The 18,203-nt window shown below is 40.4% G+C and overlaps 1 protein-coding gene across 3 annotated transcripts in view; it reads right to left on the bottom strand.

The window, feature by feature from the left end:
* The window catches only part of abr (ABR activator of RhoGEF and GTPase), a 134,533-nt gene that overhangs the window by 40,406 nt on the left and 75,924 nt on the right, over positions 1-18,203 (bottom strand). For all 3 annotated transcript variants that reach the window (XM_078265691.1, XM_078265692.1, XM_078265693.1), the window contains 8 exons: positions 15,793-15,845; positions 13,424-13,564; positions 11,975-12,096; positions 9,747-9,915; positions 7,812-7,931; positions 7,438-7,513; positions 7,180-7,284; positions 3,204-3,278 (listed from right to left, as the gene is read on the bottom strand). In XM_078265691.1, coding sequence (XP_078121817.1) covers positions 3,204-3,278; positions 7,180-7,284; positions 7,438-7,513; positions 7,812-7,931; positions 9,747-9,915; positions 11,975-12,096; positions 13,424-13,564; positions 15,793-15,845 — 861 coding nt within the window. The remainder of the gene's footprint in view (positions 1-3,203; positions 3,279-7,179; positions 7,285-7,437; positions 7,514-7,811; positions 7,932-9,746; positions 9,916-11,974; positions 12,097-13,423; positions 13,565-15,792; positions 15,846-18,203) is intronic.

Raw genomic sequence — 18,203 nt, 5'->3', positions numbered from 1 at the left:
GAGGGCTTTGAGAAGTAGGGCAGACTAAAAGAGGCCTGGAACTCCATACGTTTTTTATTTTCCTGGCAGGTCACCATCAGGCTCAGAGTATGAGTGGGATAAATTGGTCAGCATGTGGTCTCTAACCCTAAATGCAGGGGGTTAATGAATACCATCCTCTTCCATCTCAATTAACTGAGAACTGCAGCCCTTGTGTTGCATGTGTGTTTTTATACAGGAGGCTGATCTTTGCCCGAGGCTGTGTTGAATGCTGGGTCAAACTGAATTCACTGGGTTCACAGAATTAGGAGACAAGTGATAATCAGTTAAACTAATCAGTGTCTCCACAGCTACAAGTCCCAGCCTTCAGAGCAGCTATCTGTCTGTATTTGTTTTGCTCCAAGGCTTCAGGAGGAAATATTCTTCTAAGAGAACAAAATAAGGAGGGGACAGGCATAATCGAATTGTTTTCATGGAATCCAGAAGGAGAAAACTAATAAAAGCATGGCCAACAATGAATGCAGCAATGGCTGGATTTGATTATACGCAGAAATCACAAGAGTCATGAGAACATGTGTACACTCACAGCCATGTCCATGCCTTTCATTTTTATGGGAACAGTGGCGAGTGACGGAAACTTAGGTTTTGATTCAAGCTTAGTTTAAAAGGGAATCCGTTATATAACTTTCATTTGCCTGGTAGCAACCACACTATTATTCCAATATTAGTTATATGTAAAAAAATAGTTATACAATATGTAGGGCTGGGCAATAGAGAGAAAATCAGATATCACGATATTCTTGACCAAAAACCTCAATATCGATATTGCAGCGATATTCTAGGGTTGACAATTGGTGCTTTAACAAAATATCTTCACACTTAGATTTTAGCTACATACTCATCAGCAATGTGGACATAATGTCTAAGTGGGGAAAAGGCAAATAATAGAACAGCTAGAACAGTCTGGTAGGTTCAGATGATCACAGTAAAGTGATGTCAAATGACATCACTTTACTGTGATGCAGCCTTTAAAACGAGGAAAAAACAACACTTATGTCATATCACGATATCCAAAATCTAAGACGATATCTATTCTCAGATCACGATATCGATATAATATCGATATATTGCCCAGCCCTAGTTATATGTATATCAAATAGAAATTAAGTGTAAATCTCTTTAGGTGTTGGACAAGCTTTTTCGCAGTTCGTCTGGATCTGTACACACTCTTTGTATGTAGCACGGGAAACTGCAGTTCCACAGCAGCTGTTGAATACATGTAGGGGGAACAATGCAGTGTCACTTGTTGACACTCAAAAAATACTCGAAAATAAATCAAGAACAAAATGAACATGTTTTGCACCTCGATACTAGGTCACGTTTTCCACAGATTTTTTATTCTAATAAGTTTTTGGGAGATGCTCAACTCACAGCTCCTTCCTCTGTGACCCAGTTTGACTACTTTGCCCTGGGCTGAATTTAAAGCCCTTCCCCACTGGGGAGAGATCATTGTGACATAAATACAACAGTTCCAATGAGATATTCTGGTACATGCTTATGTGGTTTTTCAATCAAACAAACAACACAAAGAGGCTATTAATGATTACAGGTCTACTGTATCTGAACCACTGAATAACGACAAGTCATTACACATTTAAATTCTGATATAATAATTACCACATGCATCAACAGAAAGCACATACACACACACACACAGTTATGCAAAGAAACAGCTAATTGCTCCAAATTTCTTGTAGAGAGCACACAGCATGTCTAAAGCAGAGACAGTGAAGAAGACAACGAAGCAACTAAAGCCACATCAAACCTCAAACACACACAGCCTGAATTACACAACAACATGACCGCACAACATCTACATAAAAAGGCACATTTGATCCCACCATTAAGCTACATCTGGATGAAAAGGGTGTAATTTCAGTCATTTGTGGTATTGGAGGGAATTATACACAGTGTTTTGAACACAATGTCTCCCATCAACTCTATGATCACCGGGCTGTTTTCAAAACATCTGTATATGACAGAAATGTGAAATTCTTCCAGCGCTGGACAAGTTTCATAATCAGGACTCAGGGATGTTAAAAAAAAATACTACACACTTCCATCTATCTCTAAAAGGTGTAAAATCAACACACTGCTGTGGCTGGTTAGCTCAGTTGGTAGAGCAGGCACACATACGTTGAGGTTAATTCCTCGATGCAGAAGGTCCAGGGTTCAAGTCCAACCTGTGACAGTTTGCTGCATGTCTTCCCCCTCTCTCTCCCCTTTCATGTCTGAGTTGTCTTATCATTAAAGTCCCATTAAAATAATCTTAAAAAAGAAAATATCAACACATCAGTAGTCAAGTCAGGTATTTCAATGAAAAATCTTCATAGGTCACCGATGAACAGATATTTGTCAAAATGTGGTGTTTGATGTCACACCACCTGAGTAGCCCTTAACAACATCCAACAACACATCATCTACTACCCACAACCTTGATGGCTTGCATGCCCCGCGCTGGCTTTATACGCTTCAATGGGCACATCTGACACCAAACTGTATCAGTCACACACACACACACACATTTTTTAAACCCCTCAGCTCTCCGTACTCCATCGAGGATCAAACAGGCTTTCAGAGGAGAGAGCTTTCCAATCCATTACCCAGGAAATTCTAGCGGGCCAGCTTTTATATTCTAAAGGCTGTCATGGTAACAGAGGAAATCACATTTCTTCATCTCTGTCTCTTTTCCAGATATTTGATATTTGAACTGGTGCAACAGGGCATAAAGTTTACCGCAGCACCAGCTGTCCACTACTGACACGTCTGCACGGTCCTGCCAACATTATAATTGGCTGATATCAAACACACACACACACACACACACACACACACACACACACACACACACAGAGCTGTACAGTATCTGTACACACTGTTATACAAAGCAGCATTTGTGCAATATCAGAGACAACTGGCATTATGTTGCTCTTATACTCCATCCATCCATCCATCCGTCTGGCCATCTCTGCATTGAACCATGGCATGATGGAAACTGCATGTGCAGACTGCAGTGACTGACTTGATCATGTGTTTTGCTGGCAGACACATATCTGCACAGCAGCTATGAGTGAGGGGATGCTAAGCGGGAGTGTGTGCACCAGTGTAGTAAAAAACAAACAAAAAAAAAACAAAAAAAGAATTGTTGTTTCTGGCCGACTTACTGGCTGACTCCTTAAATCCTTTGGCAGAGTGGACGATCACATGCAGAAAGCCGTACAGGCCAGGAGTCTCCTCATCTGGAAAACAAGCACACAGAGCAGTGAGGCCAGTTCCTCGTGTAAATAAGGTGACGCACTGTATTTTAAAGTCATTCAGAATCAGAGTTTGTGTGCATAAAACAGTGCAAAGATAAATGGATAGAAACAGGAAGAAAAAGGCAGTTACCCACTGAGCAGTACTGTGCTGCAGATCTCATACACCCTGGAAGTACTCATACCTTAAGAAAACAGAGGCTGTCCTGTATCATCCTCTATTGCCCTGACAGTGTAACAACATCATCTACAGTAGGCTGCAATATTCTCTTGTCTAATATCTCCATTACTGTCACATCCCATCATGACCGCCCCTCACATTAGTCATGGACCGTTTTGCTTCCTTCAGAAAGACATTTTTAGTGTCTAACTTCATATCAAAGCCATCCATCTTTATTTCTGGAACAGGGTCACCCAGACAAGGCATTGACAGCTGTACTATTAATATTTTATTTTGTTTTGGGTCCGTTAATACCAATAATACGTAGTACTTTAAGTCTTTGGGAACATATTTGTATATGACACATGGCCAGAACAGGCAGTCTTATACTGTATGGTAATTTTGGAGCACACTATATGCTAATCATCAAATTTCATGAACTCCTCATGAACAAGCGGGATTCGTCAGGATGAAATGAGGGATTTACAACAAGTTTGTCCACTTAAGAGAGTTTGGTGAATTGTAACATTGCTAACCAACATATAATTGCTCAGTGGGAGGCATGTGTGCGTTTTTATTCATTTCAGGTTGGGTGGTCCAAACTGTGGATAATTGTGGATCAGATTATGTTATGACGTTAATAACGTGGATCACTATTTACATCAACTCCAATAACTGTTCTCACCCATTCCAAGAAGAGACACATTCAACTTCAAATGGCATTAGCCAAGACTAGAATCCAGTGCACCAGATAATGGCGGAGGAAAATAACTCATTTGAGGACCGTCAGATCGGTATCAGACATCAACATCAACAAGCATAGGCTTCTGCATAACAACTGAGCTGACCGCCGAGTGGAGGTTCGTGGGTGGACGTTTGTTGGGTGGCCTGATATACCCCCTGTCCCGCCCACAGACACATGAAGGGGATACACTATTGCTTTGGTTGAGGCCTCTAAAGTCTGGCTGTTTCCTGGTAAATAAACTGCCATGGAGGCCTTCAGGACTGTTTGGAGCTCCACTGTAGGTGGCGGAGAAGGGAGCAGGGTTAAATATGTGCGTGTGTGTGTGTGTTGTATATAAGTGACAAGGGAGTTTCACAGGGAGAAGGTTCAAATGTTCAGCTTTAGCCTATGTGCTGCTTTAAGAGCGAAACTGAGATCTGTTTTTTTCAATTATAATCTAACTTGAACAACAAACTGTGGAAATCCATTAACTTATGTGTGACAATAACATTCCTAGTAACAAAGGAGTCACATGAAAGTGAGAGTCTTTAAGGGCCTCTCAATATCATCCATCCTCTTAGTTATGAGAAACATTCTTTCACCAGCTGGTCTCCATTTAAACCCCTACTGTGCTCCCTGCATCTTCACGTGTCACTGAGGTGTGCGTTTACGTTTGCTTTACAACGAGGAGTGTTACAAAAGTCTAAAGATAAAGATGTGGGGCCTGAGCTCTGTTTCAACACACAGGGATATCACAGAAAATATCAACGACCTGGAGCAAAATGACAGACCCGTCACAGCAGAAAGGAGAGGGTTTAATCAAGTCAGCAGGGCACGTTAACGTGGAAGTAAAAACCTTCTGGAGTTCATCAAAGCAGTTAACATGCCTGAGTGAAAGGTGAAGAAAGACGCTTTATTTCTCTGTGGGGTCCTTTCCATAATGTAGTCAGACACTTATAATAACCCGTCAGTGCTAAAAACAAGCACTTTTAGTGGACGTACATTGATGGTATTTAATTGCCCCAGAGGATTACATGGTAAATTAGTCACTTAAACATATGAAAATAGGCTCCAGGTTGAAAAATACCTAAGCTAACATTAAAAAGTGCATTTGAATAACCTCCCATCATGATTTCCAGAATAATATCAATCTAAGGGATAATTGGGTTAAATGTTATCTTCCTCCTCAAAGACTCTTTTATGGCCTTTACAGGATGTGAACTAAATGTGGAGCATGTTCAACATTTCCACACCCAAAAACAAAAAATAGAGCATTGTAGCAAAATGTTACATATGCATTTCCACGTATTTTGTAGAGGCAAAATCATCCAATATCATATTTAAGATATACAGGAATTTTAGAAGGCTGAAGAAAGAAGAAGGGGGGGACACGGACAATATGTTGCCAGGCCTACTGGAACACTTGTGTACTCTATGGCATGAATTAGGGCTGGGACAATATACTTTTGCCCCGATTCGATTCTTTAACGCTACATGGGTACCAATTCAGTTTGTATTGCGATCTTCATTTATTGCGATTCTAGAAGTATTGCGATTCGACAGTATCGAGTATTGCAATTTGAAATTAAAATATATCAAGAGACATTTCCAAAAAACTATTGTTTTCTAAAAAGAATGCACGTCAGTCAGTCAGTCTGACATTTATTTCATTTGTAAAGAAGTACATAACATGGATTTTCTGCATATTCTGCTTTCGGTCAGGTGAATCATCAATCACGGTACATACGATTTTCGAACCCCCCCCACCACGCCTAGCATGAACACTGAATTTGTTCGTACAATTGTAATTGTAACATTCTTTCCATTTGCCTGCTGATTGTGGAGTGTGTAAAATGCATTGATGTAATAGGTGTGCGTAACCCAGAGCTGACTGAGAAGTTTTTTATTTAACCTGTATTTACACAGGTAATCTCATTGAGACACAGGGTCTCATTCTAAAGTGGAACATGTTTATGTTTAAGGAATGAATGAATGAATGGTTGAATGAAATAAGCTTGGTTTACATGCATGTCAGAAAGCCCACTTGTGTGGTGAAATGTTGGTTTAATTAAACTGCACAGAGAGTGCAAGCTTTAAATTTATAATCTAAAAACAAATACATGAACTGTAAATTGATATAAAGGCTTAGACCTGCTGTCTGGTCCATACCTGCAAGTGATGTGTGTTGGTAGTTTATTTGGAATAATTAAAAAGGAGGTTTTAGGCAATTAGCACGAGCACAAAAAATAAATAAATAAATAAATAGCACCTTTAAAAGAAGTCACAGTACTTCACTGTTCAGCTGGCAACTGACATGTGAAAAGTTCCAGTTTCCATCGAAGGTCACCAGATTGCAAAATTGAAAAGAAAACCCAAGAATCCCTATGATCACCACTTTAGGTATTGGATATCAAAATAATGGCTTACTTGCACAGAGATACCACTGTATAAAAAGCAAACGTGGACCTTTTTTCTGTATGATGCGAGAAAGATGAAGACAGTGTGCCTTTCAGTGTCTTGAAACCCCTCTGTCAGCTCCGTGGCTATGCATGTGTATTGTGTGTGCATGTGAAAGCGGAGACCCTCGTGCCATTTGGGGAGATCAGAGTAGGTCGGCCAGATGGCTTTAATGTCACCACCAGCCTCTGAAAGCGGTGCAACATGGAGATCTGGAGCAAAAACATACATATAGGAGCTGAGAGCTGAGCGCAGGCCACCGCCGGCACACTGCGTGGCATTGACTGCTAAGAGCTAGATGAGAAACATATTGTAACCTAGATTCTCTCCTGCAAGGCCCCCCCTCTCTTATTATGTGGCTTTTTGTGCTGAGAGTGTACACTTTTGTGTGTGAATTTAAACTCAAAGCAGAGAGGAAAGAAAGGAGCAATGGGAAACTGTGTGCGTTTGTGATTGTGGGAAAAAAAGAGAAAGCAAGAGAAACATACAAAGCAGCCAAACATACGAGGACAGGAATAAGAAGATAGTGTGTGAGTGTTTCTTACCGTCTTTGTTACTGGTGACAGGAATGTTGTGGACAGTTCGGAGTTTGAAACAGGAGCTGGTCAGGACCTGGAGCTCGACAGAACTTAAAACACACGTCTGGAGATCTGACAAACACACAGCAACCACACGGCTAGGGTCAAACCTTCTTTTCTGCGGTACTGTGTGTAAAAAGTGTGTGTTTTAAACCACTTTAAGATGAAGCACACAATGTTTTCTAAGGACAGAAATAGGACAATGCTGTTCAAAGCCAGTGTTACCTTTCTTTTGGAGTTTCTGGATGCTTTCCCTCCACTCTGACCTCTCGTAATCTGACGAGAGGAGGAACTGGTAGCTCTGGATACACACAGAAAAAAAAACACTGTCAAGGACATCTTCCTACCCTACAATAAAATCATTGTTGAAAAGCGCCGTGAAAAAAAACACACAAGAAATTTCAGAGCACTGCAGATTTTATGAAGAAAGCTTAAATGCATCTGACAACCACTAGAAAAGATATAATGTGATTCTTTTCTAATCAAACTCTAAACCTGATCCATCAAAAGGACTCTTTTGAAAGGAACATGTCTCCCTCTATTGGTGAGACTTTGCGTTGCAGCTGAATGGGTGCAGAGTGACAGGACAAACACACTACCTTTCCATGTTTGTTGTGGATGCGGAAGGGGATGGTAGGAGAGTGCAGGAGCAGCCACGACTCCTGCTCATTCATCTTCTTCCTTAGACGCTCCACGCGACTCTGACCCTTCGGTGCTTTCTAAACACACAACCAAACAGACATATAGAATCTCATTTAGTCCTGCAACTGATACAGGATTGATAGAGAGAGAAAAATGTTTCATGTAAGATACTAAACATTGAAGACGCTCCATATAAGTCCAAAACTTGCATCACTTTTTTGTTTGTTTTTGTTTTAAAGCTTAAGTGCGTAACTTTATGATATTAATGAACGCCCGTTACATTCAAGCCATTGCCAAATGAGTTGATACAAAGCTAATATAGACTATCAGCTCCACACAACTCTCTCTGGAGTTTTGTATCATGTGGATGTGTGTTTTGTTGTCGATACTTAGAATTCTTCATGGGGGCGGCAGAAACTACGCACTATAGCTTTAAAGTAATCCAGTGATAACTGTATGTGCGTACACAAACAGGAACTGATAATTGATAATTCAGGGGGGGATGGGTGTAACAGTTACTAACTGATAGCAGCATTTTACTTCTTGTTTACATCCTCCGAATGACTTTTGTTATTTAAGTGTTGGTTAAAAATCTATACTCTATAATCTCTCTATAATTGCGTAATCTATACGCATGTTACTTTTTCTCCACTCTCCATTATCTTAAATTGTAATAGGAGACTGAAATGTGATTGTAATGTGGATCTAGGCTGGATGATAAAAAAAGTGTATTGAAATGAAATTAAACTTTAAGTTGCTATTCAACAGGATCAACTTTTAATATGACATGATATGAGTAGTACACTGAATAAACACGAGTATATTCTAAGATACAACTGTGGCGTTGATTCGGTGTCTAGTTTAAACACCATTTCATAATGAACTATTAAAATTAGAACTGAATGTCTTATGACTAATTTGTCATTACTCTTATCAGCATGGTATCGGCTTAACAATATATTTCCTATTTTCCAGGAGAGACAGCTGATAAGCCCATGAAATCAGCGCTGTGCTGTGAGAGTCTGACTATGTATAATTCAAGGATCTCAGCTTCTTGTCAGTATTGAAGGAAAAAGAATACACACATCCTCCCAGCCCTCACCAGGAAGCCGTGAGTCAGAGTCTGGATACAATCAGCTGAATCTCTCCCTGCTCTCACTCAAAATACCAGCCGTGGTCACTCGCTATGCCCCGGGTGGGCAAGTTAAATGCTGTGAGAGGGGAATAACAGGAACTCTCTGCTCCTGAAGCCCTCAGTGGGTCTCAGCCAGGGGAGCGGGGGTGTATTACTGTACAGGCTTGTAACTGGTGGAGGCTTATAGCGACTTTTTTTAACCTGTGGCAATAACCAAATGTTTCAGCACCGATAGGAATAGACAAGAAAGGCTGACACAAACATTTTCCAGTATAATCGTGACCCAATTACTGGTGCAAAGCACAGTAACAATTTGGATTAAGGGTATGAAGATCTATTTTATATATTTTTGGATGCCACTTTTTTTTGTCTGTGTTGTTATGCACACTACATGGCACATTGAACCTTAGCTTGACCCTGTCTAAGACAAACAAAAGGTGTGGGTGAGAAGTACTGAGTTAAAGGGAAGGTGCCGTGTTTCAAGTAAGGAGTCACAACATTAGGGAGTCTTCCATGATAGTCTGCGTATGCTGTGATAAATAAATAGATGGCCATCCAAGTTTCACAGGACGTTTGAGTCAAAACTTCCCTCCTGAGTCACCTGTATGTGGTTTTTGTTTCTCATAACAATGAGAACCCAGCTAATGACTCATTTTAAGGAACCCTGGAAGGTCCCGTTTAAAGACCACTATTGTCTACCACAGTAAAAATGTAAAATAAATGAATAAAAAAAGTCAGTAATAAGCAACAGGATTACCTTCTCTTTCTGTATTTCACTCTTTAAGACTGAGATCTTAATCTTCATCTCCTCGATCTCGTGCTCGGGCAGGATCTGGATACTGGGACAGGAGTCGGAGTCGTCCAGGGTCTGGAAAGTCAAGTCCGCCAGAGGGATGTACCACTTGCACTCATACTGCTGTTGGCGACTGCAGATGGACAGAGAGAGAAAGGATGGAGGGATATAGGAATTCAGAAGGAGAATATGAAACACAATAAGTCAAAGAATCATACAATAAATCCTTCCTCCTTTTTTTAGTCCACAAATCACTTCAGGACACAAAAAGCTGTAAATACATACAGAATAAAGGCAGTGGGGAAAAAAACAACATATGACAACATCAGCTAATTAAAAGAAGACTCTCAAACAAATGAAGTCTGTCCAGATGGCCGTTTACTTATATAGTTGTCATGATTTAAGGAAGCTTTAAAATGCTATAATTAAAATATCTCCGGTCTAATTTTGACAAAGCATTCCTAGTAAGAGATGATTTAATTTGTCACTGGGCTGTAACGACATTATTGTAATGGATACACATCAATACAACAAACCAGTCAATGTTTTTTAAAAAACAAGATATCCGGCCAGCCAGAATAATGTTTAGCCTCTTCATGTAGTCACAACGCTAGATTAATGAAAATTATGCACGCCCAGCAGAGTGCTACTTCCGCCAGGGCTGAGGAGATTGATTTGCATCATCACTAATGAGATATCAATTAGCCTTCCTGGGAGCTGCACAGTAAACTCATCACCGGTATGACACCTTCATCAGAAGGTCTGTTTGAGCATCTTGATAATGAGAATCTACGCTGGAGACAAAATCTAATATATTACAACTAAAATCTTAATTTAAGAGCATTAACTAGATTAGTTCCAAATAGATTAAATGGGATGAACACGGTTTTAGTGGGAAAAGGGTGAAGGTTCTGGATCACACCAAATAGAGGAACACATTACAATACAATTACTGTCACTGTCAGCAGCACAAGAAAGATGGGCTGTTCATTTCTTCATTATCCAAGGACATTCATTTTACGCCCCTCAAAGCCATTCCCCGAGCCTCTGATCTCTTCCTCCCCTCCATTATCAAACCCTTTGTGTCTCAATGCTCTCTGGTCTTTTGGGAAATCTCTTTGTTTTTACAGACCATCCATTCATTTTCTTTCTAGTGCACTCTTTGCACTGCTTACAGCTGATCTAGCCACACTTAAACAAAGCTTTGCAGATATTGCACACAGACAAATAAAAAGATGGGCCTTAAGTAACTGAATACATTAGAATATGAATACATCATCATATCCAATTCTCCAATAGCAGAGGTGGAATATACAGTGCATAAAGAAAATGATTACATATGTATTCAGGAAGTGGAACATGTGGCCTCAATGTAAATATGACTAATGCCAAACTGAGATAACCATAGGATACAATGGGATTAAGGATGCTCAGTGACTTAACCCAAGGTGACTGAGTTTCTGGATGGTTGCTCTGCTCTGACTGTGTGTTTGTGTAGCCTGTAGGCGGCACACTGAGATAACACTCCAGACCATAATAGTCTGATTTACAGGTCTGGTAGTTATGGCAACTCTATGTGTTCTTCCAAGTGACGGGTGGCTGCAAATGACACGGACAAACGGTGAATGTCAACCAAAATAAGATCCAATCAGGCTAACAGCTGCCGCCATGCTGACGAGGCGAACGACACGCAATCCTGTTATTGTGACACACAACACACCACACACACACACACACACACACACACACACTCTCCGTTTGTGTCACTTCACTTTGCCTCCAGCTCAAACAGATTGCTTCCTGAAACACACAACCGTCAGCTTGTGCATACACATTTTCTTCATCCTCACCCTTTATCCGTTATGTATATCTGCTACTCTCCTCCACTTTTCAAAACACCAGAGGCAAAATGCCTGCTAGACTTTTTCTTTGTTACTGAGGCTTTAAAAAACCCTCCTGCTTTTCAGAGACAGGAATAGAAAGAGAGACATGATTATCTGTAAAGCGCTGGTGTCATCCTTTCGGTTTCACTGTCTGGGGTTGAGATGCTGATGCGGAAGGCAAAACAGACGGAAACATAGAGAGGGTAATCCTAAAAGGGTGGCTATTTAAAGGTACAAATTCAAATGGCTCTGGGGTAAATACACTGTTGTGATACTCTGGATGGAGAGAAAAAGGTTAAGAGGACTCACCCCACTGATGTCTTCTTCATCTTGGCACAGAGTAGCAGATCAGTGAAGAGGAAGACATGCCGAAGCTTCCTGGAGCTTTCTGACACCTCCACCAGGAAGCCATCCTTTACCAGCTGACGAGCCTAAGAGAACACCTGATGTCACTTCTTGCAGACCCACCAACGCATACACAATGCTGATAATCTCGACACAACACGGGTCAAACAACTATTTCTGCCAATAGATCGCACTATATCCTACCCACTGCTCCTTTAAGTGTTTCTTTAAGGCCTAACAGTTGCACTTTGCTCTGATTTATTATGTTTGTTGGACCTCAAAAGGGGAACTCTCATCGACTTTACACGTCAAAGTCAAAGCGTTACAGGTCTTGGGGGCGTAAACTGCATTTGTGAAGTTGTAAAGCCTTTGTGGCTTCAGAGGGAGCTGTGTTTAGTCTGATAAATGGCCTATGAGACTAGAAGTTAGAATGAAATAATCTGGGAGTGTAGCATTAGAAAGAAGCAAGCCTACAAGACCTCTGTAGCCCGCTCCTCATCTCTGCTTGAAACTATGATAGCCGTGGCTAGCATAACACATCCAAATCTCTGACTTTACGGTTATAGTTTGAGTTGCATTGTGGGTAATGTAGGCGCTAAGGAAGAAGAATGTGTAAAATGTGTCCTACTGAATCAATATCGATCTTTTTTGCTGTTGTTTATACTGACCATTGTGAGTCCGAGAATGTTGAGTGCATTGCTAAATCTGTTAATGGGAGTATTCTTAAGGATACACACAATGTGTTAGAAATACTGAACCTAAACTATTGTCTGTTTCTACAAAAACGCCTCAGGGCACCTAATACACCTGATATTCAAACTTTCTAATAACTCTTTTACAATTGTATTTGCTTTTTTTTTTTTTACTCTAGACGTTATGAAATGTTTGTAAAGTACTTCTATGAAATATGTTCTATACAGTATATAAGCCTGAATTTAACTTTGAATGGGTTTTATGCAAAGTCTTAAAATGTACTCAAAACACAAAACAATATGCGATACTTCGGGAAGATATGAACCCATTTGAATACACATCAGTCAAAGGTATGACGTATTATATAAAGTATTAGCACTGGCTACCTTCCTACATGCAGTTTTTTTCCTCCATCCACGGTCACTCTCTCCTTGCACCAAACTTCACACAGCACCTAACTTCAAAGTCAATTCTTCATACATTAGGCTCCTGTTTATGCTGTAACCCGCTAAATAAGAAAACCTAGGAAGCACTGGGTAAAAAAACAACAATAGCATCTACTGCTATTCTATTAACTATAGCAACTAAGTACAGTATGTGGGCGCTATCTAGTTTTTTGTAGGTAATAAAAAGGTGATCACCAAATTGTAATCTCATTCATACTAAGAGAAAAAGGGTATTTATTTACACATAATCACACACAAATAATCACACACACACCTCTCCCTTGGGCGTGGTGACAGCAGTCCTGCGAGGGTCGATCTCCTCGTTGATGGAGGAGAGGAAGTTCTGAGATATCCGAAGAGCGTCCTGCAGGAGGGGGAAGTCCGGGTGGTCCTTAGGAGTGTGTTTCAGCAAGTCCTGCAACACACGCACAGGCATGCATGGTTACACACACACACACACACACACACACACACACACACACACACACACAGTCATGGTTTGTGATATGATGTTTGTTGGTTTATGATGACATTTGGGACAGCGGATGCCTAAAGGTAAGAGAAGCGAGCTTGTGAGTAAAAAGTCATCGGTACAATCCCCTGGACCGAGGATAAATCTGGGTGGGGAAAGTAAAAAAAACAAAAAAAAACAGCGTTTGCTCCCTCATTACTATGACTGAGGTACCCTTGAGCATGGCCCTTAACCCCAGACTGTGGTTGTACTGGCCAGCCTCCAGGTGTGAATGTCTAACTGTGTAATTGTGATCAGGGTATTCTCAGTAAAACTGAGAAAAAAAGAAAGCAAGAAAATGATACATAGGATACATATTCTGTGAAATCACAGAAATTGTTGAGCCAATTATGTAAAAGTATCGTACTCTGTATATCGTTAGAAATCCAATTTCACTGACCAACAAAAATCCATTTAAGTATAAGCCGAAGTTCTGATTGAATTCTGTCTTCTTTTAAAACATAACTGCACAGTGCACTGCATACACAGCTTTCTTTTTGAATACTTAAGTAATCTCTGAAAATCTCATTTCCTTGTTTTTATTCAAGCTGCTCTCATCAGTTGGCAGGATGATGAACAGGACAGCTGACGGCAGAGGCTTGAGCTGCCTTGTCTTCCTACCAAAACAAAAACCGCCAAAAAATGACAGGAACATGACCGTTGTAGAAACACACACACTAGCCTTGGATGCACTGGTCATGTTGTTGTTCTGACAGCTTTATGCAAACGTAGTCATGCAATAAACTCCTGTAACGTAACTAGACACACTCAGGCATCTCCGCTCACTTGATTGGCAGTTTCCACTTAATTATTAGTCATCCAAAAGAGGTCACTCTGATACAAAACCAAAAGCAAGCTTTGCTTTTTCAGCACCTGGGCTCCTGTCTGGCGTTGCTAACCAAGAATTAAAATGTGTTGGAGTCAAAATGTTACTCTGAAGGGTGGATGTGCTGTGAGGAATGTAAAGTCTTTTACAACGGCTTAATCCTTTCAGTATAAATTGTTTGGAGTGTTTGTGTGAGAAAGAGAGAGGCCGTTAAAAGGTCAGTTCACCAAATTATAAAACCAAACATACAGTATATTCTCACTAGAGATGTTCCGATACCGATACTGCCTAAAACGCTGGTATCGGTATTGAGAAGTACTGGAGTTTATGCACCGATCCGATACCATGTAATAAAGCCCTAAAGGAAATCTACGTTAAGTAGTTTATTTATGTTCTTTTTCCGTTATAACTGACAAAGCTCTCAATGTCAAACTGGAGAATAAAAGAACATTCTGTGGCATTCATGTTTCACAAAGAGTTTAACCTGAGCCAGACAGACAACAAAGATAGAAATAATATCACATCCATACAGGTATAGTAGTATACAGTTCTTAAAACATAATAAAATATATGACACACTGGTATCGGATCAGTACTCGGTATCGGCCGATACGCAAGTTCAGGTATCGGAATCGGTATCGGGAAGCAAAAAATGGTATCGGACCATCTCTAATTCTCACTTTGCTTTTTTTGTGAAATATTGGCTAATGTTACCTCTTTCGGCTACAATCAATAACACCATGTGAGAAGTTCAAAGGGGGAAAACACTCTTTGATGAAGGATCTCTGAAATGTGACGAGGAGCCCCAACCAGACATCTTTTTGTAAAGGAAGCACAAGCCAAAAAGGGTGAGAACCACTGGTTTAATCTTTAACAAAATGTTGTATTTCATAAGCTTATAGTATGTTTTGTATGCATATTGTTTTATCTGAGAAGTATCTAGTAGTAGTAGTATAAAGTTGCACTGTCCCTATCAAATACAAATTAAATTAATAAACAAATTAAGCAGGAAAATGAAATATTAAAGTACAAGTACCTTCAAATTGTACTTAAGTATAGTACTTGAGTAAATGTACTTAGTTACTTTCCAACACTGGTTTTATTTGCCCATTGTCTTGAGATATCTGTCTCATACTGTAGACTTCTGTCTCCACACCAATACAATGGAAGTGAATGAAGTTTTCTAAACATGGCATTTATCAAATTCAGCAGCAACATCTCCAGAATCATTTTCTTTTTTTTTTTCTCAGTTTTTTTAGGTGATGTGATGCTTTTAAAGCCGTGGAAGTGGAGGCGGTGTACTCACATGAAGGACCAGGGTGCTCCTGGTAACACGGTCAATCGGCTTGTAAAGGAGAGCTGTTGGGGGAGGAGAGGAGGGATCTGAGTCAGTGTAGCCTCCACACAAGTCTATACACACACACACACACACACACACACACACACATATAGACACATTCACACACACATATATAGACACATTCACACACAGGAGTCACTGTTCCATGACTCGAACAAGGACAAACACTCCCACTCAGCTCCCACTGAGTTAAACGCAGTGCCTATAGTCTGACTGATGATATGATTCTTGGGTTGACGACATTCAACTTAATGACAATAGGTAGTGTATTTTAGCAATACATGCAGCTTACTCTGACCTTTCATCTTCCTGTGAAGCGGAGCAAGTTAAAAGACAGTTTCCATGTGGGGATCAGCAGCGGATCATAACATTGTTATTTCTAAAAAGAATTATGACTGTATGTGTGTTGTAGGGCTGCACGATATGAGGAAAATATGCGATAATGTTGTTGAATATCACAATAACAATATTACTTGCGATACATAAACAGATATTGAAGTGTACTCAGTTCTGCCTTTCTGCTGCTTTCAGTATTCTGCTAAAATACAACAAATTGCTTGTTGAATTTAAAACAAATGAAAGGAAATCATTTCTAAAAAAAATGTATTGAAGAAATTGAACTGAATATAAAAGGCACCACTAAAATAAGAATGACAGTTACATTTTAAAGTGCAGTTTTCTACTGATATTTTCTTTCAACTAACACAAAAAAAGAGCGTCTTTCGCGATGTGTTGCAGACTTTTTATGCATTTATTGCGGCAATTGATATTGCGATGACGATAAAGAAAACGATATAATGTGCAGCCCTAGTGTGTTGTTCTATAGATTGAAGGTGGAGGGAGAGCAGCAGTTTGTTACTGCACAATGAAGGGATCGATGGACACACACACACACACACACACACACACACACACACACACACACGCGCGCAGCTTATCATGCAGTCCATCTCCGAGGTTGATGCTGCAGCCTCCTATTGGTTCTGAAACAGTTTTCTTCCACTGCATATTGAGGCTGCTACTAGGTAAACTACAGCCTGCCCTGACGCTGGACTTTAAGAGAGCCTCTCTGAAACACACGGATGCAAACATAAACAGCACAAATTAAATGTTTAAAGTGCAATAAGTCCGACACATGCCCAAATGCCACCGTCCCTGTCTCTAAATGACAGTTTAAGCCTGCACCAGCACACTTGGCTGGTTTCCCTGTGGACGGCTTTCCTGCTAACGTGGTGTGAACAGCTGCAGGCCTGACACACATGACAGCTCGAGGTGAGAAACTCCCACCGATAGGGCCGCGGAAAAGATGGACAGAAAATGGAAAAAAATTATACTAAGGAGATGGGCGGCAGGCAAAGTGGCAGATGTGAGAACCCTTAGGGAGAGACGAATAAGAAGGAAACAACAAAAGAAAACAGAGAGGCGGAAGGAGAGGACTTATATTCTTTCTATCAGACCTGGATTCCAGCAGTTATATAATGAGATGCCAAAAACGTCTCAAGGTCTCAATAGTAAAGTCAAAGGTGTCACAAATCACTGTAAAAGAAAAAAAAAAGGATGTATATATATATAAAAAATTTTTTAAAAAAAAAGAATTCTGGAAACCAGCTGACAATGTTCCACTCAGTGATCAAGCTAATCTCCATTTATTATAGTGCAGACTTAAAGCAACTCATTTTTAAACGAAAAAGGGAAGAAAAGCCAGCCAAGTGAAACAGAGAAGTGATGTTCCTTCTGTATGAAGGGAAAGCTCGTCCCAGACAGACGGTGCTCTGCTCCCACAGAGGTACAAACAGGGCTACACTCCCCCTCCAATGTTACACTTATCTGTTTAAACCATTAAATATTGCTCCCATCAAGTAGTAGTGCAGACATGTTATCTCACAATTCTTCTCTCCTTCAGTATGCTTTACTTTTAAGTGTTCATCCTCCTTTCTTCTCGCCTCCTCCTTTAACTACAAGAAATGAAAGCGCCAGAGCAGAAACCTACAGGGAACATGTCCAGATCCACTGATAGGCCGTGTCTCATTAAACTTTACACACCCTCATATGCTCCAATATACATGCACACAGACACACACACACTGTACACTCAGCTACTGTATAAGACCAGAGAGAATCTTCTAGAGGGCCTTGCTGATGCTCTTTGAAGTTTCTCCACCCTCTGGTCATTATTAATGCAGCCTCCATCAATGGCCCTGGCTCACTGGACCAATACCGCTACCTCCCGGAGGATTTACTACATGACCTGCATCGACTACAAGGGCTGCCAACACCTCTAATTATGTGTGCGCACGCAAGTTTGTATTCACCTCAAGTACAGCTACTTTAAGAAGTTTAGGGGACTTTAGGTTACC

The sequence above is a fragment of the Sander vitreus genome, chromosome 13, assembly GCF_031162955.1.
Source record: "Sander vitreus isolate 19-12246 chromosome 13, sanVit1, whole genome shotgun sequence".
NCBI classification, from domain to species: Eukaryota; Metazoa; Chordata; class Actinopteri; order Perciformes; family Percidae; genus Sander; species Sander vitreus.
Note: the sequence above shows the minus strand (reverse complement) of the source record. Positions and strands in the feature narration are given on the sequence as shown.